Genomic DNA, 23,404 nt, shown 5'->3' on the forward strand with positions numbered 1-23,404 from the left:
CACTTTCTGATTTTTGTTTGCAGGTTGAGGGTGGGGCTAAACCTACAAAATAAGTGTCTCCTTGTTGCAAGTTTCATCTAGTTCACTCTTTTGATGTGTTCCATTTTAAAAGTGAATCAGTTACCATTGAGAATTTGTCTCTAAATGAATAGATATTAAATGAATACTAATGCACACAACATATATTGTTATGTGGGAATTTGATCTTTTAGATGACTGAATGGGTGTTCTATTCAAGTTTACTGCATTAAATTTCCCGTTCAACATCCTATGTATATTTTATTTAATTTTATTTATTTAATTAATTTATTTATGTTCTTAAGGAATGTGACATTCCACTACAAGAGGAGCAGCTTGAGTTACTTCGGAGGGGTTTGTTCTGTGACCAGAGGAGTTGGAGTGAATGAGGTAACTCTTTCTCTTAAAATGTTTTAAATGTACAATTTCCTCTTTAGGAATACACCAATCCTTATTTTTGGCACTTTGTTTTAGCCTCTGACAATACTACCAAAAACGCAACAACGCTGTTGAAAATCCATTGTAATGACATGGATCTATCTGTGCTACCCAAAACCTTTGCCCTGTACATAAATTCTTCTCTTAGTTAGCCAGTGGAACCCCGTTGACAATAATGGGGTTCCACCAGCATAACTGGGAGGAGAATTTGGACCAATGTGTATATCATGCTAATTAGTTTGCTTTGAAAAATTGGTATTTTCATTGTGAAAGGTACTGATTGGACCAGATTGACTGCTTGTTAAAGGCAGTTACCAGCTTCTCTGGCCTTTGTTTCTTTGCTGTATGCATGCAGTCACACATGGGTTTGATAAAATTACTGTATATGGTACTGAATTAGTAGTAAACCAGAATGAAGTGTTGCAATATAATTTGCAATAACTAACTGTGTACTATTTTTACTGTTATCCTCCCCTCTAAAAACAGTATGCCCTCCCATTGGCTATGGCACAGGAATTATCACAAAGTTTGGCTCAGAACCTGGGAATACAATGGGAGCCAGCAACCAGGAAACCGAGTATGTACTGTCATTAGGCATTGACCTTCTTCTGTCCTCCTCTTTTGCTGAACATACAAGCTTTTTGTAAAGTGTGTGGTTACATACAAATGTACATCAACATAACTATAAACAACATACAGCAATTGATTTTGTTATACACTGGAGAATTACAATAAGAACCAAAACTTGAGTATAGCCAAATCAAGGCCAAATAAATCACGACCCGGCTTTGCACTCATTTTACAATCATCACTCTCAGTGACTTCAGTGATGCTTTTGTCTGAGTCCAGGGATCAAATTCGTAATTGATGTGTACAGTGGTGTAACTTAGAACCTGTTATGCTAACTTAGACCTCCGCCCCTCTTGCACTCAGACTCCCTTACCTATAACTTAAGTAGAATAGATGTAATTAAGTCATATGGAATCTGTGTGCAAAGGAGTCTAACTTAAACTCCAAGAAGCTGCAAGAAAATATAAATTAATGTTGGATAATGGTAGTTTAACTCGCATCTTTTTTACATCTCTGCTCCACAGCAGGTGAATTACCCCAACTTAAACACTATAGCACATGAGTAGAGTGGGTGTAAGTACTTCTAGGGGAGCCTGATCCAAAGCCCATTGACTTCCATTTTCCATTTGGAGTTTTTCCATTGACTTCAGTGGGCTTTGGATTTGGCTCTGAGTATCTAACTTTCATCACCTTATGTATCACTTCTGAATTTGACCCAAGGAGTCCAGGATGAGGCCCCAATTTTGAGTATCTCAGACATGCTTGTCCAAGTTTCTCTGATCCAAGACAAAATATTTGTCAAAGCAGTATTCCTTTCACTATTATGTGGTCACAATTAATTAGCAGTTACCATACTATGTATCTGAGATACAGCATTATTTCCTTTTACTTAGCACAGTTATTTCCTATTCTGTCTCCAGTACTGTTGTGTGATAACTATTGATATATGTTGTGTAGTAGAGATGTCATCAAATTCTTCAAAAAGCAGTAGAATCTAGTCAGAAGCAACTTTCCTCTCATTGTTGGGGTGGGTTAGTACTCCTTCCTTTAAAAAAAAATCAAGAAATTGTATCCTTGTTTTAGGTATGTCTTGCAAAGAGTAGCAAGTAAATTGAGTCTCAACATAATTTTTGAAAGTGGTGGTAGAAATGCAAGCATTAGTAGCATTACCCAGCAGATAGATGCAATAGCCTAACAATGGAAAACTGACCAAGGTGTAAATAACATGGCTAGAAAAGAAGCAAATCCTACCAAATGACATGTGGTTATTCTGTGTTCAGAAATACTGAATGTTTGCAGAGGTATCCAGAATACAGTATTTCTTTTTAACAGATTCTTGTCCACGCTATATAATTCTTGTCTTACAGATTGTAAGATTGTATTTTTTACTTTAAAAATACAGGAGTAATGTTAATCAATTAACAAATAAGTCATTGTTGACTTAGATGATGTAGCTAGTATAAACCCCTTTCATTCAACCACTTTCTGCTCTATATTCAATGAACATAAGTTGATTGATGGATTGGGATGTTGTTAATAATAATTCAAAGCAAATGGAACAAAAATAATATGGACAAGGACATTCCAGTTTTAAGGCTAGCTTCTGTTATGATAAACAGCCATCTGACCGCCATATATATTAATTAAAATCTTCTTTATATAAAAAGTTTTATTTTTGCTGCCAGTATATTTATAACAAATTTCCTTCTTTCTTTTGTATGTTTGGTTTTGTCTGAGAAGAATGTGACTGCATAGAATCCTGGGGTGGCTGCATCATGGAGGAAACAGGGTATGCTGTAATAATCAGTAACTGAGGGCTTTGGAGATGAGATCAGAGTGCACATTGTGACATAAGTATTTATTTGTTGAGCATTATAAATTTGTTTCAGCACTAGATGAAAAACTAGTACATTAGCAGTGTGGACAAACATTTGTGCTGAACAACTCAAACATACAAAAATTAAGGAAGATAACATTGACTCGTAACATGGGATGTTTTGATTCTAGCTTATATTTTTAGAGTGGAGTTCATGGGGGAGCTCATAGGTCTTTCAGCCCAGACTTCCCTTGCTCAGTTTCCCTATAAGAGAAGAGACACCAAATCTCTAGCTATGCGAGAACAGGCAGATATTACAGCACTAACGCCTGCTGTGTAGAATGACAGAATGGAAGGGAACAAAGACTAAATGTTGCAAGACCAGATTTCATAGCTGAGCTACTTCAACCCAAACTTTCTGAAGAGAAAAAATCTGAGAATTTGTACTGACTGTTTTGGTATGTCCAGTTTTTATTAGTTTTCCTGACAGTAGTTAAAATTGCCTTTGTATATCTCTTTCATACCAAAAGGATGCCAACATTTTTGTAAATATATTAAACTATATATAGGAATCACTGTACCGACTACTGAAGTGCAGTCACTTTTGGGATGGAACAAAATAGGTATTTAACAGAATACAATAATACTACACAATAGTTTAGGATAAGTAGTAAGAAAATAACTTTTCCAATTGAAGCTGCAGTGGGAATTTAGGTAAGCAGAATGTATAATCCAAACTGGAGTTTTGCCGGGATACCATTGCTAATATCTGTACTATAATAGGGTGGTCTGTCCCTTTAAGGGCCAGAGGCCTGGGTCCAGTCATCCCTGTTCACTAATCAGATGCAGCTGAAAATGGAACAGGAGTTTCCTATGAATTGCTGCAGGAAACTGGGGGTTGATTGAGAAAGGGGCTAACTACAGAGAGAAGCTGCAGTAGTTGCTAGAGAAGGGATACTCTAGATGTAGATGAGAAGTCCTGTGAGTTGTGGCTGGGTAGAAAGCCGCAGATGGAAGATTAGTTTGTTGTTTGGATAAATGAAGCCAGGATGTAGGGCTAATGACTGATTTGGGCGTGGCTGATAATTCCCCAGACTGGTGAAGAAAGTTACCAGCTTACACCTACATCTGTGAAAAATGGCATGCAGTGGTAAATGTCTACAATGGAATATAATGCCTGAAGTTTGTGGGTTGGCTTGGGACGTTTTATTGGCACTTTTTCAACCCAAGTCATGGTGGCTTTTCTAAAAAAGAATAATCCCATTGTGTTTTACCACACTATTTTAAATAGAGTAAGCCCTAACCTGTGCACTCTGCTTTGGCCTCTCTTTTAGCTAGAGGCTCATGTTATCCATGCAGCAAACAGTAGAATTTCAGCACTTGAAGTAACAGGCATCTTAGATAAATTTAACTGGACACTCTTCTTTAATTTTTAGTTTATTACTTCATATTCACTTTACAAATTAGGATTTCTTACTCAAAACATTATTTTTGCACACCTTTGTTCTGGGGATGTTCTAAAATATTGTTATTGACTCTTGAAATTGTACTGTTATTTTTTTCATTTTGAGTCAGCACTGGCACGAGATCCCACCTTTAGATAAATAGATAGATATAGTGGCAACAACACCAAATACTTATGGTTTTGCTCTCAAGGTGGACGGGTTTTTTTCTTTTCAATTTCTAGCTAAATGATTGGTGAGTGTTAGTAAAATCTGAGAGGGAAGCATATCTGGGTATGAGCAGGGTTTCCTCCTTGGTGGAACAGGCCTGCCTAATTCTTTTTTTCTAAAATGGAGCTTAGGAGCTGCCAGGTTTTGTTAAATTGTCCTTTTCTAATCAACTGCTTGTGAAACTGGGGCCTAATGTCTCATCTTTGATCCTGGTAGACTCTTCTGTCACAACCTAAGCATGCCTTGTAGGTGCTAGATCCTACAGCTACCATACTATAGTGTGAGCATAGTTTCTTCAGCTGTAACTACTCAGTCATTGGTCACTTCGATGTGAGCACTGTCTGGCTTATCTATCTTTCCTCCCAAATTTGAAGTTGTGTAGCACCTAGTTAGTGAAGCATAAAAATACCCAGTAGGATTCCACCTGGATCCTTGAGTTGAGTGTTAGACAAAAGGAACACCAGCTTTTTGGAGTGGAGATACCTTTTTGTGTTAAAAATTAATCCGGGGTCACTGGTCTTCAGCAGAGAAGGCTATCTTAAACAATCAGCAAGAAATGAGAGAGATCTGTGATGCAATCAGTCCATCTAGGAGCTGAAGTGAGAAATCAGTCAGCCTCCAAATACACCTCTACCTCGATATAATGCTGTCCTCGGGAGCCAAAAAATTGTACCGCATTATAGGTGAAACTGCGTTATATCAAACTTACTTTGATCCGCCGGAGTGCACAGCCCCGCCTCCCCAGAGCACTGCTTTACCGTGTTATATCTGAATTCGTGTTATATCAGGTCGCGTTATATCGGGGTAGAGGTGTAGATGGTACCACCACATTGGATTCTATTAGTGAGAAGGAACATGATAGCTAGATTACAGGGACGCTGTTGCATCCTTGCTATGGATTCATATAGTAAAGAGAGAAATTTAATTTAAAAAAAATACAAAACAATGTTAAAATGCTTGATTTTTTTTGTTTTGTTTTTCAAAACATAAAGGACTCCCACTGAACTGCTGTTATTGCTCAGACTGTTGTATACCTCTCTTGTAGCAAAAAACATTTAGAGCAGCTCAAAGGAGGGTTATAATTTTCATCTCTAGTAACTGGGTTCAGTGAGGTATTTACTCAATTGATTCTTTGTCATTTTAGGGTTTACCACTCCCGAAAATTTTCAAGATGCAGCATTGCAGAATACAAAGAATTTTTACTCAGAGGGGGAGGTGCCTGTCTTTTCAACAGGCCAACAAAGGTAATTTCACTTAGAGGATGAAGCCACTGCCAGGACATCTGTTGACTATCAGACACTACAGTGAAGACTAAATGGTTTCACTGAACCTTCTTTTCCCTCAAAGGCTTTATTCAAATTCCATTGGACTATTACAGATTTTTCTGGTTTTTAGTTGTAGCATTATAGATCTTCTTCCTCATCAGCAGTCATTTCAATTAATAAGGATTATTCTTTGAGTGCTTGCTCATGTTGATTCCATTCTAGATGTGCGTGCGTGCAAAATTGGAGATTTTTGCCTTCGTGGTATCTGTATGTAGGCTGTAGCGCCTCCTTGAGTGCCGCGTTCATGCGGTGGTATATTAGGCGCTGCCGACCCTATGCCCTCTCAGTTCCTTCTTACCGCCCATGATGGTTGGTCAGAGCGCCTTGTCTTACATTGCAAGAGCGTTAGCGGTTCTTACAGTCCATTGTTCTGTCGTCTTTGTTGTTAGTTGATAGGTACTTAACTAGACCTTTACGTTAAGTGTTAGAGTAGTAGTTTAGGAGTTAGAGTCCTGGATGGGACTTTGCCTCAGAGCAAGGCATGCCCTATTCCCCAGCCTTTAAGCCATGTTCATCATGCAGCTGACCAATTCCCATTAGTGACCCCCCGTGAATGCTGTTTAAAGTGTTTGGGGGAGTCCCACAGAAAGGATAAGTGCAGGATCTCAAAATGTTTGCCCTCAAATTCAGAAGGAGCAGGATATCTGTTTGAGGGCCCTCCTCACGGAGGCTGCACTTCGTCTTACCTGGGAGCCCTCTTGATCTGACTGCACGCTCGGTATCGGCGCACAGTGCATCACCGGCAATGGAATCCACCTGGCATTGTTGCCCCTCCCCAGTGCTTAAGAAGCAGTTGAAGTCAACGGGCTCGCCAGGCACTGCAGAAGGAGGTGTCGGGCAAAGGACCTGTGTCAGGCCACGTGCCTGCCCCGGAGCTGCTTGGCGGTACCGCTGTGGTTGGACCCTTAGTCCAGCCAGGGACTTGACTCCTGGCAGCAGCATGGGTCTCGGCCCCTAATAGGATCATCTGTGCCCGAAGGCAAATCGCCACTGGCATGGCTGCTGCAGTGGAGGCAGGGGCAATGGCCTGCTCAGGTGGCAGTACTGGAACCCATGGGGTGTACCTGTTATGCCGATCGTGTACTCCCACCGTTCTTCCCAGGCCGCAGTGGACAAGCTGCTGCCTGCACCTGAGTTGGAGTGTGGTGCCGAATTCGACTCAGGGGCGACACAGCAGGCCCCGATGTCCAAGGAGCTGTCCCCGAATGAGCAAGGGGAAGCCACTCCTCCCCCTTCTGTGCAGTCATTTTCGTCGTCTCCCAACAAAGTGGTAGTGGGCACCTCTGACAACTTCAAGGAGCACCAGGTCCTGCTCAGAAGGGTGGCTGCCAACATGAACTTGGAGGTCAGGGAGCTAGCGGAGGAGTCCGACTACATCTTTTAATGTCATACCCTCCTCCACCCCAGCCCGGGTCGCGTTGCCTGTCCACCCTGGGGTCCTTAATATTGCCAACTCTGTGTGGCAGACCCCCTCTTCCATTCTGCCTACCTCCAAGAATGCAGAAGAGAATTACTATATCCCCCGTACACCCACCCTCCATCGGGATCCCTGGTCATGTCCACTGCCAACGAAAGGGCCAGGCAGGGCCAGGTGAGTGGCACACCAAAAAATAAAGATACCAAGAGACTAGACTTGTTTGGCAGGAAAATTTATTCGACAGCCAGCCTGCAATTTCGGGTGTCTAACCATCAGGCCCTGCTAGGCATGTACAACTTCAACCTGTGGGACTCCATCAGCAAGTTCAAGGAGGACCTCTCGCAGGACCAAACCCAGGAATTTGCTGCCTTGGTGGAAGAGGGCAAAGAGATGGCAAGAGGTGTCCTCCAGATGACCTGGGACGCTACAGACTTGGTGGCCAAGGTAGTCGCTTCTGCGTTGGTCATGAGGCGCAGCTCCTGGTTACAGTCCTCTGGACTGTCCCAGGAGATGCAGACTACCCTTCAGGACCTCCCGTTTTAGGGAGCAGGACTCTTTTCTGAGCCTATACACCACTCTGCAGGCTAGAAAGCTGTTCCGTCCCCCTCCGCCTCCATCAAGGTCCTGGGGTGTCAGTCCAACTCCTACAGGAAGAAGGACAGAGAAAAAGAATTTAAACAGCATCACCCTTTGTCTTCCCATTCCTCTGTCCAGCCTTATTCTTCCAGAGGCCCAGGAAGCTAGAAATGGGTGTTTTAAGGATAGAATTTCTTCTTGGATCACTGCCTGCATATGCTGCTGTTACGATCAGGCAAAGGTGCCACCTCCAGCGATCGTAACCTCCCATTCAACCAGGGTGCAAGATTCCTCGGCAGTTTTCCTAGCCCACATGCCTATCCAGGACATCTGTAGGGCGGCCACCTGGTCGTCTGTCCACATGTTCACATCCCATTATGCACTTATCCAGCAGGCCTGCAACGATGCTGGCTTCGGTAGAGCAGTACTGCAAGTCGCTAGGCTGTGAACTCCGAGCCCATCTACAGGATACTGCTTGTGAGTCACCTACAATGGAATTGACATGAGCAAGCACTCGAAGAAGAAAAAACGGTTACCTACCTTTTCGTAACTGTTCTTTGAGATGTGTTGCTCATGTCCATTCCACTACCTGCCCTCCTACCCCTCTGTCGGAGTTGCCAGCAAGAAAGAACAGAGAGGGCGTAGGGTCGGCAGCGCCTAATATACCATGCATGAGCGTGGCACTCAAGGGGGCACTACAACTCATCCTATGGATACCACTAAGGTAAAAATATCTGACAACTGTGCACATGGGCGTGCACACACCTAGAATGGAATGGACATGAGCAACACAGCTCGAAGAACAGCAGTTACAAAAAGGTAGGTAACCATTTTTTAGGGAAAGTTAAAACTTGTCTTCAGTGAATTCTTCATGCTCAGATAATAATTTAGACCCTCGTAAGTAGATAGTTGTGCCCATTTGGAGCCTCATTCAACATCAGTGCCCTATCCTTTTAAGCCAAAAATAGTGTAAAACAAACCCAGGTGTAGACACAAGAGTAGTTAGTGCTCCATCTCCAGTCAATCCTCTGTGCCTGGAGCTATTGGGAAGGGTGCCCATTATTGCGTTATGAACTGGACAGAAATCAATAACTTGCATCACATAGACCATTAACAACTTTTGGTTGCTACCAACCTGGATTGGGTTTGAATTGGCAACACAGAGGTATAAAGCTCTATAGTCTTCTTCGAATGCTGGTCCTTCTGTTTATTCCACATGTGGGTATATGCATGCGCTCCATGTGCCTGAGACTGGAGATTTGTAGCCAGTAGTGTCCATTGGTCTGCACTCATGCACTTGCTCTCCACATGCTCCAAACCGAGGGCATAAAGGGAAGTGTGGACTGACACCTCTCCAGTTCCTTCTTACCACCACATAGCCTGAGTTGTAATTCTCTGTCAGCTACAATCTTCCTCTACTTTCAACCTCTGTAAATATATTTTGTAAATAGTTTTTAGTATGTTTAGACTTTAGTGTTGTTTTTTTTTTAAAGCTAGTATAGTTAGTCCTTCTTTGCTGGGAGAACTAAACTATGCTATGAGTCCCAAGATTTAAGAACGGTATCTGCTGCCCCCATTCCTTGTCCATCAGTGATGAACACCAGTGCTGCCTTTACTACTAGGGAGAGGCTCACATTGCCACCAAATGCAGCATCTGCCACTTCCTCTGTCTTCAAACCCATGAGAGATGAGAGCTTCATCTGTGGAAGCACCTCACGGAGAATGCCATGTAATGCCAGTCAGATCCAGACTGGGGAGAACCCCCTGTACAGCAGCCTCAGACTGCAAGCATTGCTCCCTGACCACAAGTTCCAGAGTAGAGGCCAAAACTGTTGAGCCCCAAAACTCTCTCTTCAGAAGGGGACGTGACCAGAAGCGTAAGGGCAGATCCCCATCCAGATCTACCTCTAAGAAGTATCTCTTCCTGCCTCAGTCCAAGATGGGTGAATCCTCACCTTAAATAATTATGTCTGCATAAATCTTCCATCCAAGAAGAAGGAGCACAAAGGAAGAAGTATCTGACTGTAGTGGCTTTGTTTCCATAGGCCAAAAGATCAGCACCTCCCGGCCCCGTCTGGGAGCTTCACAGTGGACCCCTATTACATAGTTCCAGCACACGCCTAGTGGGATCCTCTGAATACCAGACCATTATACAACCCGGATCTGTCAGTCCCCCCACCTCAGGGACTCCTTAAACTCCAGGAAGGACTGAAACTTTTACCTCTCCAGAGGATATTTTTGCTCTGCCGTATCCAGAGCCTCCTTCTCTATCAGGCCCAGTCCTCCTTAGAGACATTTCAGCACCAGAAGAAACCACCTTGAGAGAAAGGTTTCTCCCCTACTGCATCCACAAGTTGGAGCATTCCTCCACCAGTACCACTGGCACTGCTGTTAGAACAAGAGCCTTCCTTTTCATCATATGAATCTGATCGTCCAGATGAGTCCCTCTCCTCCCTTCGGCCCCCGAGGGACGCACGACCAGAAAGAACCCATAGGAGGTATTGGAACTGCCCTCCTCCTCCTCATTACAAATACCCAGGGGACCATTGGTATCCTATCCCTTGGAGGCCCCCCCAGTTGGTCAAACCTTCCTATTGGTCTTACTGAGCCCCATGGGATCCATACAATAGATGACCTGGATCTGTGCAACAATCACACCAATGCTCTTCTCCCAGCTGTTACCAACTGGCTCCATCAGAGTTTGTTGAGGATGAAATCGGTCCTACCAGGTGTGTCATCCTCCTCACTCAATGAGGCAATTACCCTTCTCTGCCTGATGTACTTCCTGTGGTCCAGGAACTGTTACAGAGGTTGGTAGCTGAGCTCCAGATACCTCTTGAGGAGGCCCAGGACGCACAACATGGAAACATCATTCTATTGTTGGCACATATTCCTCTCCTGGACAGGTTGAGGGCCCATTCTACAAGAGAGCATGAACAACTTCAATGGTATCTCTTTGAGAAGTACCAATACTGGATGTTTGTAAGATGTCTACTTGGAGCCCTATCCACACCTTTAATGAAACATTATGCCCTAGTCTAGACTACTTAAGCAGATGCAGCATTGTATACAGCTGCGTTACAGACATCTATACCACCTGCATTCTCGCACCTTCCTCCTGTCTGAATACTGCTTACCAATCTCCCACATGTGGAATACACATAGGGACCAGCACTCGAAGAAATGGAGGTTCTTGGAGAGGTGTGGTCCCTCTCTGTATTCCACTACCTGACCTCCTTCCTTCTGTGTTGGAGCCCATCTTATTCCAGGTAAGAGAAGGCATTGCTCCACACTGCCCTTTATGCCCTCGGTTTGGAGCATGAGGAGAGCAACTTCACATATGTAGACCAACAGACACTACTTTCTACAAATCTCCAGTCTCGGGTGCATAGAGCACGCGTGTACCAATGTGTGGAATACAGATAGGGACCACACATTTCAAAGTACCAGTTACAGGTACATAACCTCCATTTGTATTATCAATCTTCTTAGCCATCCAGTCTCGTTTTGCCCTTTTACAACTCAACAAAGTTCAAAAAAAATTGCTGATAGACAAAGTAGTTAGCACCCTGTTAAACCGGAAGTAGGGTAAAAACAATCCATATTTCCTTTGTAAAACTAACTGAGACTGGTATGGCATTTTACCAAGTTGTCAGCCTTAGAGATTTTAATCCCAAATGAGACTGAATGCTATCTGTCTCATTGTGTATACTTTACTATATCTTCTCCCTGACTCCATTCATTGAAAAGTTTTGTTATTATCGTTTCATAGACATTGGCGTTTCCCAAGTTACAGAAAACAAAAACAAAAACCCCAAAACCTTTATATTTTACATCTTTAGTAGCCTTTGCATATAGATGACTGTAAAATTGAATGAATGTGGAGATCCAAAAAAAAAGCACAATGTTATGATTGTGATCATAGTAAGATTATGGTTGACTAATGGATGAACATGAGTAAATCTTCAGTTCCCCGGAGAATGGCTGAAGCACATTTGTGGAGATGATTGTATAATGGAAAACTGATTTTCAGGTTCAGAGCAAGAGCAGGAGAACTTGCTGCTAGTACAGAAATATTGATGACTTGTAAGAGGAAAAAGTGATGTTTTAATTTTCATATCTTTACAGAGAAGAATAATTATTCTAAATCATGCTTACATTTTATTAGTGAAGGACTGTTTGTGAGGCAGTTCAGTGTTCATTCAGCCTGTAATGCCCAAAACTATAGCCCCTTTCAATTAGCTAAATAGTTTCCGTAAAAGAGAAAAATGCGTTTTAACCTTTCATCAGAGCAATATTTTAAAATTGTCCATCTGTTTTTCCCCAAAAAAGTATCAGAAGAAGAGTTCAATGAAATGTCATGTTGTGTTTGGTACCTTTAGCAAAACAACAGGCAAACAGGTACCTGGATGTACCTCGGACATTCAATAGCATTTTAGTGATTGATATATCCCTGTTAACGTCAAATCTCTTGTTATTGTCATGTTTTTATAATATAACTATTACAAAATGTCAAAAGTAGGATATGCTTTTGAAAAATAATTACTTTGTAAAATGGCAGAGCTGTAAAAAATCATCATAGCTTCTGCTTAAAAAATTACTGTGTTTTGAGAGCTAGCAGGGCAATTTATGTCTTGTACAGGTTTAATGAAGTGACTTTACTGCACTCAAAGGATGGAGATATATTCTAGAGGTCAACAAAAAATCACTGAGAAATGAAAAATTGGACAAGAGGAATTTTAAAGTGACCTTGAATGACTAAGTTGATTTATATGACTCCTGAATCACTGACATTTGTAGAACTCAGCAGTAAGGAAACCTGCAGATGTGTTGTTGTCTTGCATCTACCAGTGGGTGTTGCAATAGATGTAACAGTGAGGGGGGGTTAAGAGATGGAAATGGGGAAAAATTAGGAACTGACAAATGAACCAATTAAATACAATAGTTTACAAATAAGTTGCACAAAATGTAAAGCAAAACTGTTAATGACCACTGTGGTGGCTCAGTGGGTAGTCAAATGAACTGCCCCTCAGGAGATTGGAATCTAAGACCATCTTCAGGATACTAGTATCCTCAGCTAGGGGAGGCTGAATGATGTTTTAATTTGGTGTGGTGGGCACATTATTAAAACCCAGGCTCAGATATCTACTGTTGCTTACCACTGAAACAGAAAACAAAATATAACTTCCATAATTACTGAAGAGCTGATTTCTCTATTGTTTTTTAATCATCGGACTTTTTCTGTTTGCAGAATGAAGAGTAAATAGCCAGTGTAGATTACTATTTCTTTGGATCCTGGGAATAGCTCTTTAGCAATATTTATTCATATTGATTTGGCTCATCGTATGTTAATTGGTGAATAACACACACAGAACATCCTTTGCTTGTGGGGTGTTTCTTGCTTGCTATTTTCCTATTCATAAGTAAAATCAATAAACTGTAATAGACTCCATCTTTCATTAGGGTTGCCAACTTTCTAATTGCACAAAACCAAACACCCTTGCCCCGCCACCCTTCCCTGCCCCAGCCCCAAGGTCCTGCCCCCTGCCTTGCCCCTTTTCTGAGGCTCCGCCCCTGCTCACTTCATCCCCCACCCTCTGGTGCTCGCTCATTTTCACTGGACTGGGGCAGAGGGTTGGGGTGCAGGAGGGGATGAGAGTGTCAGCTGTGGGTGTGTGAGGGGGCTCTGGGCTGAGGCAGGGGGTTGGGGTGTAGGAGAGGGTATGGGCTCTGGGGTGGGGGTGTGGGCTATGGGGTGGGGCCAGAAATGAGGGGTTCAGGGTGAGGGAGGGGGATCCAGGCTGGGGCAGCAGGTTGGAGTGCGGGGAGGGGGGTGAGGTCTGGGGCTGTGGGCTCTGGGGTGGGGCTGTGAATGAGGGGTTTGAGATGCAGGAGGGGGCTCCAGGCTGAGGCCGAGGGGTTCGGATTACAGGAGAGGGTTCCGAGCTGGGGCAGGTGGTTGAGGTGCAGGAGAGGTTTGGGTTGCGGGGTCCAGGACGGAGTTTGGGTGCGGGAGGGGGCTCGGGGCTGGGGCAGGGGATTGGGGTGTGGGAAAGGTTTTGGGGTGCGAGCTTCAGGCAACTCTCACCTCAGGCGGCTCCCCGCAAGCGGCAACATGTTCCTCAGCTCTTAGGCAGAGGCGTGGCCAGGTGGCTCTGCATGCTGCCTCAGTCTGCAGGACCCCTGCAGCTCCCATTGGCTGAGAATTGTGGCCAATGGGAGCTGCGGAGCTGGCACTTGGGGTGCGGGCGGCCTGCTGTGTCCCTATGGCCGCCCCTACATATAGGATCCAGAGGGACATGTCGCCGCTTCCCAGGAGCCACGCAGAGCCAGGTGGGGAGCCTGCCAGCCCTGCGCCAACTGGACTTTTAACGGCCTGACCGGAGCTGCCAGGGTCCTTTTTCGACCGGGCAGTCCAGTTGAAAACCGGACACCTGGCAACCCTATGTTCCACACTTATCTTCATTGGCAAATATAATATCTAGGTGTGTCACAACCCTGATCAAACTTTCCCTTCTGGACACTCACCAGGCTGCTGTGTTGGGTCATATCACTGGATATCTGTGCTTTTAAGATTTCCTGAGACTGAGAAGAGTCCAGACACTACCTATGGTTCTGAATTTCTAGGCGCACTCTTAGGATGCAGATCTTCCATCTAGCACCACCTAGCTAAACTGAGACCCTGCAGTCCAACTGCCTACGCCCTGAGACTAGTTTTGGTTATCCCAGACTCCCCATTTGTAGATGCTCACCTTTTCCAAGACTGCCAGCCTTGTGGGCACTCTGCTTACAGTTTACCTCTTCAGGAACATATGATAATTGAAGCAGACAGACACAGACTTTGTAAACGAGATTTCTAAAAACAATTAGTCTTTACTTAAACAGCAAAAGAGAGACAAGACTCTAGGCAAAATAAGAAACACCTGCATGTGAAACTTTGCCTCAGTTTCCTCACCACATCCAGGATCCCCTATCTAAACATGGGTTCTCCTTTTGAAACGTAGTCTTGGGCTGGTCCCACAGTCAAAAAGATCCCCTTTCCTATGAAAGCATGACCTTTTCTTCTTCTTTCCGACCCCAAATGTTTTTAGTTTCCGTGAGGCCCTATGTTTCTGTGTTATTAAATGCTAGTACTAGAACCTGGTTTCTTTGTTTACCATTCTGGAGAAATTCCACTGCTCCAAACCATAGCACTCTGCAGAGAAAACCAATTTTCTCCAATTTATCTAGGATACAGTTACTCCTCTGTTATATCTGAGCAAGCTCTACTGAATGGCTGATAACAATTGTCCTAGTTATGAGACAGACATGCAGGTACCATTCCTTTCTCTTTAACCCACGGGGGATGAGGCCAAGGACACAGTACAGATCATCATAAGGTTTAAACACACAGTGACTTCATAATATCATAAGTAAGGCTACGATTTGGTCACTGAGGTTGTGGAAATAACAGAATCCATGACTTCCACAGACCTCCGCAGAGTGCCCAGATAGCAAGTATGAAAAATAGGGACTGTGAGTGTGTTTGGGGAATAGGCACCTATGTAAGAAAAAGCCCCAGCTATCGGGATTGTCCCTATAAAATCGGGACATCTGGTCACCCTAGACCTCCGTGACATCAGCCTGCAGCAGCTGGGAGCGTCAGCGTCCAGAGTGGCAGGAGCGTCGGAGCTCCCTAGTCTCCATGGGCATGGGGGTCCCCCTCAGCTCCCCAGACCCCGCCGCTGGCAGGGGATACTCAGCAGCTCCTCAGCAGCTGTTGCCAGCAGTGGGGGAACCCCCAGAGCTCCCCAGCCTGGGGGGAGGGGGAAATCCCCCAGAGCTCCCCAGTGCCTGGGCAGCGGGGAACTCTCGCAGCTCCCCAGCCACCACAGGCTGGGCTCCCTTCTAGCTCCCAGCCACAGCAGGGCGGGGTGCTGGACTCTTTCCCTCCCCATTGTCTCATGCTTATTTTTAGTAAAAGTCAGGGGCAGGTCATGGGCAATAAACAAAAATTCATGGAAGCCGTGACCTGTCCCTGACCTTTACTAAAAATAACCATGACAAAATCGTAGCCTTAATCATAAGTTCTACAGAGACAGATTCCACAAATTGTCACTCCCATAAGGAATAACTACAATAATGGGAATATACAGGATTGGAAGGAGGTAATACTGCTCCACTATAGCACTGTGCTGTCTGCATATTTTCCTTTTACTGATTTTATTTCTTTGGGCCAGATTGTTCACAGCTGCTCCCCAACTAAGGCAGGAAAGGATACAAGTAGCCCACACACCTTGCACTCCTGGACAATTGGCTGGCTAGCTGCACAAGGGGCTGCATTGCTACCTGCACTCCCTGAGGAGTAGCTCTGGGTGTTCTCTCTCTGGAGTGATGTCTTAGAAGCACTGTGATGAGGGTTTGTCCCTTAAAGGCATAGCTGAGTCAGTTGCTATCTTCCATCATTTTTCACAATGGTTTTATTCTTTGTATGTCTCTCAGTTGTTTGAAACTCCCGAATGTGGAAATGGATATGTAGAAGCAGGAGAAGAATGTGATTGTGGTTTCCGAATGGTAAGTTTAAAATGTTCTTATGCACTGTTCCTGCAGCCCCTTCTCACATTAATGTATTGAGCAAAAGTTATATGGATGTTAAAATGGGAAAAGAAAGAATTTTGTGTTGAATTTACGCTGCCTGTCTTGTGGGACAACTTCTATCAGAGAATTGTATTAGTCAACTTTCTGTGTACGAGGGAGAATATTATCCCTAATGAGAAAATATTTGTTTCTGCTACACTGTGTTACGCTCATTCTTACAAATACAGAAGAAACCTGTTGCCTTTCCTATTTTCCCACTGCACCCCACCCCACACTTGGCTCAGAAAAGTGCCTCTTAAAGATGGTGTGGAAATGGCTGAACCTTGTGAGAAGTGGGGACCATGATGATGGGGCCTGGGTAAAACAGCATTACGCCGTGTATAAGTGCATAAAGAGAGAGGAGCAAGAAGCTGGAGCAGGGCAGAGTGGCATGCAGCTCCAGACAGAAGAAAGAACTCCTCCTCCTTGCCTCTTATCTCCCCTTGTTCTGGGTATGGGCGTGGATATGGAGGGATTTTGGCTGTGACCCTGAGATGGAGAAATGATGAAAGAGAGGGAAAGGAAGGGAGTTATATAAAGATCAAGCTGACCTAGAATAAAGGGGTTGGTAGGGTTCCCACTTGAGCTTGCTAATTATACTTCAAAGGTCTCTGTTCATTCCTGCTTGTAGTGAACTGTCTCTCTTGGTGCTTCAGGAACACAACATGTTTCTAAAGCTTTTTCATCTGGGGCTGTACACATGCACCCTCTATCTGTATTGAATGTTCAGTGCCTAAGACTATATTAGGTAGTGCAGCCTCAGTTCCTTCTCTTCCACTCCAAAGTGCATTCAGGGAGGCTTTAGCTTTATCCAAGTCTGCACCTGCAGACCTTTATTTAGGCTCCTTTAGTTCTTTTGTAAATAATGGTATATATAGTTAATTCTCTTTGGGGTTTTCCCGAGTGAGTGCAAACTGCCTCAATGGCTTACATTGTCTTGGAGTCCATGCTGGAACCTCATCCTCAGACAAGTTTGAGAAGATATACATTGTCTCTCTTGATAGTCTCAAATCCAATATTTGGTTGCTGCTATAGAATTCTTTACACTGGTCTCCCTGCTAGTTTGATGTTTAAATAGCATAAAGGATTCTTTCATGTGGTTTATTTTCTAGTCAGTACAGGATTGAATCCTTTTCCTGATCATGATATACAGGATGGTGTGTTTGGATAGTTGAGAAGATCACTTAATGTTTTTTCTTTAGGAATGCTATGAAAACTGCTGTAAGAAGTGCTCTCTCTCTAATGGAGCTCACTGTAGTGATGGACCCTGCTGTAACACATCCTGTCTTGTGAGTCTTATTATAGCATTTCTTTCTATTTTATTTACTCTTAGTCTTCCCTAGAACTAATGTCTAACCTGATATAGGTCAAATACTGGGTGACAGTGTGGGGAAATAGGCCACATATACTGAGTCAAAATGTTTTTAAGGAACATAATGATTACTGACCTTCAGACAATGTGGCAGTAGATGGAATTATGTGTATGTTGCTATTGTTGATGCACACAATGTTATACCATAGATCTGGGTTTGATTAATTCCACCACCACAACATATATGACCAATCTTGGGAGTTAAAGATTTTTATCTAAATTTTCAAAATATTGTGCTGGTTTGGGTCACAAAACTTTCATTGACTTTGATATGGTTCATATATCTGAAACCTTGATCAACACTTTGAAAATGTTATTGAGATTAATGTTAAAACCAGATTACATTTATTTATCTATTTACTTACATGGTTTAAAATAAATGTGTTATGGGTAGAGTGTATTTTAAGCTGCTTGATGTTTTGGGTGCAATGATCTAATAGTATGTAAAGTTGTAATGTGCACATCGCCTTTTCTTCAGTATGAAATAGCAAGTAATTGAATGTATACTTTTACATCCAGCTGAATTCTGGATACTTTTACATCTGTATACTTTTACATCCAGCTGTATTACTTGTCATCCAGCTGAAATCTCTGGAAGCCACACAGTATGATAAATACTAATAGTTGCTACAATGGTAGTGCAGGCTTTCTTCTCCGATGAAGTTTGCCAATAGCAGGTATTGAAGGGCATACTAAACAGCCTCACTTGATTTTTCATTTTTAAATATTGTGATTTGTGGTCCAAAATTCTGGATTGCAAGTACTTTAGAAAAAATTAGTTTAGATGCTGGTCTCATTGTGATAATATTGGGCCATACTCTGGTATCCTGTTGTTTCATGCACAGGACTTCAAATGAAGTCAGTGGGAGTCTTGTGCATAGCTTATGGCAGGATATGGTGAATTATTAGTATATCTGGGAAATGTTATTAGAGACAGAGCAAACATGAGAATTCCTAAAGGATGTGGCTCAAACTGTTGCATGAGAACTAGAAGAGTTAGATCTCTGAACATCACAGGAATATAACCTGCCTTTTGACTTGGGGCAGTTGATGTCATTTCTCAGATAACTATCTAAATGTAATTAAAAGACACAGGATGAGACTGGGTTGAGATATAGTATCTTTGTTGGTAAACATTAACAATATTTTTTTCTTTTACTGTCTCATGATGCTGGACTTTGTTTTAGCCCCATAAAATTAAACATACACCTAATCTATATAATGTAGAAGTAGATGTGCTGTTGATAAACCAATGGATGGGTAGGTTGGTTTTGTTAAGTCTCAATATTTTCTCGGCAGAAATAAATCTTTATAGTTTTTCCCATACACAGTGTGTTAATGGTATGAAAAATATTTCTAGCAGAGATGTATCACTGAAGAATACTTTTCAGATTACTGATGTGTACCACTTTCAGTTGAACCAGAAGCTAGCGGTGGGTTTTTTGTTGTTCCTGGATAATTCAGCATTTACTGAAGTGTGTGTGTGTGAACGCACACATATGTATGTACACAAGTATTACAAAATGTAGGTTTCTGAGTTAATCATACACTATTTCTGTACTGAAGGCTTCCTCTGGATATGTTTTGTTCTCTCTGTTATTCTGTGGGCAAGACTCAAAGGATGTTGATGCTGAGACTCATTTGAAAATTGAGAAGTATGGCTTTGAAACACAAGGAATATTTCTAAACAAGAGTCTGGAATATGCCATTATATAATCTCAGTCCTAATGAATGGTGGTTGTTTTCTAGTTTTTCCCACGAGGCTATGACTGTCGATATGCAGTGAATGAGTGTGATATTACAGAGTACTGTACTGGCGACTCTGGTCAGGTATGTATACCTAAGCTTTCTGATACTCTATTCAATTTTGTAATCTTTTTATCTCAATTAAATATATTGAGTAACAAGCTGATATTACATTTGCTCAAAATGACCAGTTCCCTCATTAGTTGTAAATATTAAAAATGTATTTTGTGTGAAGTGTATTTGAAGAAGGTTTTTGTTCAAGTGATTAGCAAATGGCTGTTCTCAATTATTTAATAAGTATAAACTCTGTTACAAAAGGAGAAAGGAAAACTCATAAAACAATGCGAAGAATGAATGACACAAACCCCAGCAAAATATCTAAAACTGCTAAACAGGTTATTGGCAATAAGCACTTACTACAGATGCACAGTGTAGGTATTCACGTGTTAGCAGAAAGCAAAGCAATTGTTTAAGGAAAGCAAAGGGAAAGAAATCAGTTATAGTAGAAAATAAGGAAAGGAAAATAAAATCCGTTTATGTGCTGTGCTGAATGGTTTGTTTCAGAACATAACTTATCAAAAGAAATAATGGCCGAGAGACTTAAGTCTGCCTTTACTCAAACCCCATTGGCATTCCCAGGAGTTTAGTGAGGGCACAACTTAGCAAAAGTATCAAAGAAAAGGTATGCATGTAAAGCTATATTTCATTCTACCCACAATGGAGCCATGACATTTCATATATTGACTCATCTCCTTAATTTCCATTAGATATATATGCAGTAAGAGTAGAATTTAACATGGCACTTCAAGGTTTATCAGGCAATTAAAGCCATTAGCTGTTTGTACCAGTATAATCAATATGCTATTTATGATTTTGGTCTGGGCTACTTAAACTGTACATGATTCAAAGGGAATCCTAGACACTTTGGCTATAGCAGTCTTGGCTGAAAACAAAAGAAAAGATGGAATTTTTATTCTTTACTGGTTAAATGTATTTATCTTAAGAGCAAGCATTACAATTTCTGTTTAACGAAGAGCCAGAATTTCTCTGTAGTGGAGAATGAAAGCTGTCCTATCCTAGAGCATTCCTAGAGATGTAGATAGAACAGTGTGCTCAATTTCTTCTCCCTCTCTCCCCACACACACTTCCAGTGAGCACCAAGAAAATAACAGAATAATGCCCTAGGCAGCTAGCATTTACACTGGCTCTCAGAACACTTTGGGTAAGATTATATCTGGTCCTGCAGAATGCACAAGTTTAAAGGCATTGTAGGCCAGTCAGATCCTTGCAGTCCCCGGAATACAAAGACTGCACAAGATTAATGCTGTCAACAGTGGCATCTTCAGAGTTTGTGGGGAGGGAGTTGGGCATTGCCCACATCCCCATCTATCCCTCAGAGCTAATGAGTGCAGAGTGGAGCTGAAATTCCAGCCACCTCTTATCAGGTGAAAGAGGTTAGTTTCAAAGAAAGGGTAGGGGAAAGAGTTTTGATCAGAGACTCTTTGGTTCATGAGAAAACTCCCTCCCCCATGTTTGTTTCTCTCCCCCTCTATATAGGCTCTGTGTCCTCCCCACTTCCATGTTGTCTCTTTCTTCCATCGCATCCTGCATTGTTTCCTTGCTGGTGCTTCACTTGTTTAACAAAAATAGCAGTATGAAAGTAACTAATATCATCCTTTCTGACAACTAGCCTTTTTAGTTGCACTTACACTCTGCTTCTTCTACCAGTAGTATTAGAGTAAGCAACAACAGAAACCAGCTTGAGAGTAAGTGATTGATGTTTACATACTAAGGTCATGGGTGTTACAGAAAAACCTTAAAACCACCTTCCTGTCCTCACTTAAGAGGACATAGCTGGAATATCATTATGTTCTTTGGCACTCTAAAAGTGTGCACCAAACAAAAAAGGATCCAAATCCAATTTAAAATAATTTTAGATCCAGTTCTATCACACACGCTCACTTTGAATAGTATCTTACTCTGCAAGTAGGTCCATTGTTTCTAGTGGACATACTTGCACAGTAACTCGTCTTCATCTTTCCTGATCTATCGGCTGCCATTAATGCCAGCCACACTCTTCTTGAAATCTGGTAATCTGTTGGCTTTCATGACTGTCCTCACATGGTTCTCCCACTGACTGTTGGATCACGCCTTTAGTGTCTAATTCAGTGCTTCTCCCTCTCTCACCCTCTTTCTGTGGGGAGACCCTCTGGTTTGCATCCTTGGCAGGCACCAGCGAAGGAAGCAGGTGCTTGGGGCGGCCAATGGAGAGGCGCGGCACGTCCGGGTCTTTGGCAGCAATTTGGCAGCGGGTCCCTCAGTCCCACTCGGAGTGAATGACTTGCCACTGAATTGCCACCGAAGAATGAAGCGGCGCGGTTGAGCTGCCGCCGATCATGGCTTTTATTTTTTCTCTTCTCCTCTTGGGGCGGCAAAAAAGCTGGAGCCAGCCCTGATCCTTGGCCCCCTCCTCTTCTCCCTATCCACTCTATCTCTGGGCAAACTTATCTGTAAACATGGCTTTGACTACCATCTTTATGGTGATGACTCAGAAGTCTGCCTCTCTACTCTGGACCTCTTGCCCTACAATTAGACTAAAATCTTGGCCTGGCTTTCTTGTTGTGGGTGTCCAGTCATCAGCTGAAATTAACATGGCCAAAACAGAGCGTTTAACTTTTCCCTGAAGCCCTTTCCTGCCCTTCCCTTTCTCTGTCATTGTGGTCTTTCACCTTGTCTCTTGGTTTCATTTTTCATTTGGGCCTCTTTCTCATTTGCCCTGTTGCCTGCGGCCTCAAGTTAATTCAACATGCTGTTCCTAAGATCATCTTCCTGGCTTGTCACTTGGACTACGTTACCACCCTTTTTAAGTCCCACTATTGGCTCCCCCTCTTCCATCACATCTAATGTCAATTTCTTATCCTAACTTTCCACTGTTTAGCCCTGCCCTATCTATCCATCCTACTATCTTACTGCAAGGTCAGCTCCTGCCTTCTCTTTGCCAGCGATTCCAGCCTTGATCACCCTCTTGTCTGCTTTTCCCACAAGCACCTTTGCGCTTTCTTCCATGCTACCGCCTTGCATGGAAAAAGCTCCCAGGCAAAATCCTTAATCACCACGTTATCCTTCTTCAAGCCCCTTCTCAAAGCTCACCTCTGCCAAAATGTATAGAGCAAGCTGCCATCTGGCAATTGTGATTATTGCTAATATATGGCTAAGATTTGTGCACATATTGCTGGTCTGCACATGAAAATTAATCCAGAATAAAACAGGAAGTGAATTTAAAGTGGATTAACACTTCCAAAGCTTTAGAAGTGGATTAAGCTAATTTGGAATAAGGCATTCTTATTTCAGAATAAGTGTGTCCACACATCAAGTTAGTCAGGAATAGTTACCTCAGAGTAATTTCTCATGTAGATAAGCCCTAAATCTGTATTAAAACATCCAGTTATTTTTTATTACTCCATTCTCCTCCCAGCCTGATTGTTTGTCTCATCCATCTGTTATGCCTGTCTCTCATACTAAGCTCTACAGGGTAGAGACTGTTAATTTATATATTTTTGTATGATGACTTACATAATGGGGCCCTGTCGCAGTTGAGGCCAGAGGTGGCCAAGAGGAAGCCTGAGGAGCCAGAATTTACCAATGTACATTGCCAAAGAGCCACAGTAATATGTCTGCAGCCCCCCATTAGCTCCTGCCCCCCTGCTTCCAGTGCCTCCCATCCACCGGCAGCCCCACAATCAGCACCTTCCCCTCCCTTCCTGCACCTCCCAATCAGCTGTTTCATGGCGTGCAGGAGGCTCTGGGGTGGGGGGAGGCGGGAGGAGTGAGGGCACG

The 23,404-nt window shown here is 42.9% G+C and overlaps 1 protein-coding gene across 3 annotated transcripts in view; it reads left to right on the top strand.

The window, feature by feature from the left end:
* LOC123378379 (disintegrin and metalloproteinase domain-containing protein 23-like) overlaps window positions 1-23,404 on the top strand; it is a 242,767-nt gene that overhangs the window by 132,411 nt on the left and 86,952 nt on the right. For all 3 annotated transcript variants that reach the window (XM_045032070.1, XM_045032074.1, XM_045032071.1), the window contains exons 12-18: window positions 324-408; window positions 943-1,033; window positions 2,767-2,815; window positions 5,660-5,759; window positions 16,315-16,386; window positions 17,652-17,738; window positions 19,571-19,651. In XM_045032070.1, the coding sequence (XP_044888005.1) occupies window positions 324-408; window positions 943-1,033; window positions 2,767-2,815; window positions 5,660-5,759; window positions 16,315-16,386; window positions 17,652-17,738; window positions 19,571-19,651 (565 nt within the window). The remainder of the gene's footprint in view (window positions 1-323; window positions 409-942; window positions 1,034-2,766; window positions 2,816-5,659; window positions 5,760-16,314; window positions 16,387-17,651; window positions 17,739-19,570; window positions 19,652-23,404) is intronic.

Source organism: Mauremys mutica, chromosome 10 (assembly GCF_020497125.1).
Source record: "Mauremys mutica isolate MM-2020 ecotype Southern chromosome 10, ASM2049712v1, whole genome shotgun sequence".
Classification (NCBI taxonomy): Eukaryota; Metazoa; Chordata; order Testudines; family Geoemydidae; genus Mauremys; species Mauremys mutica.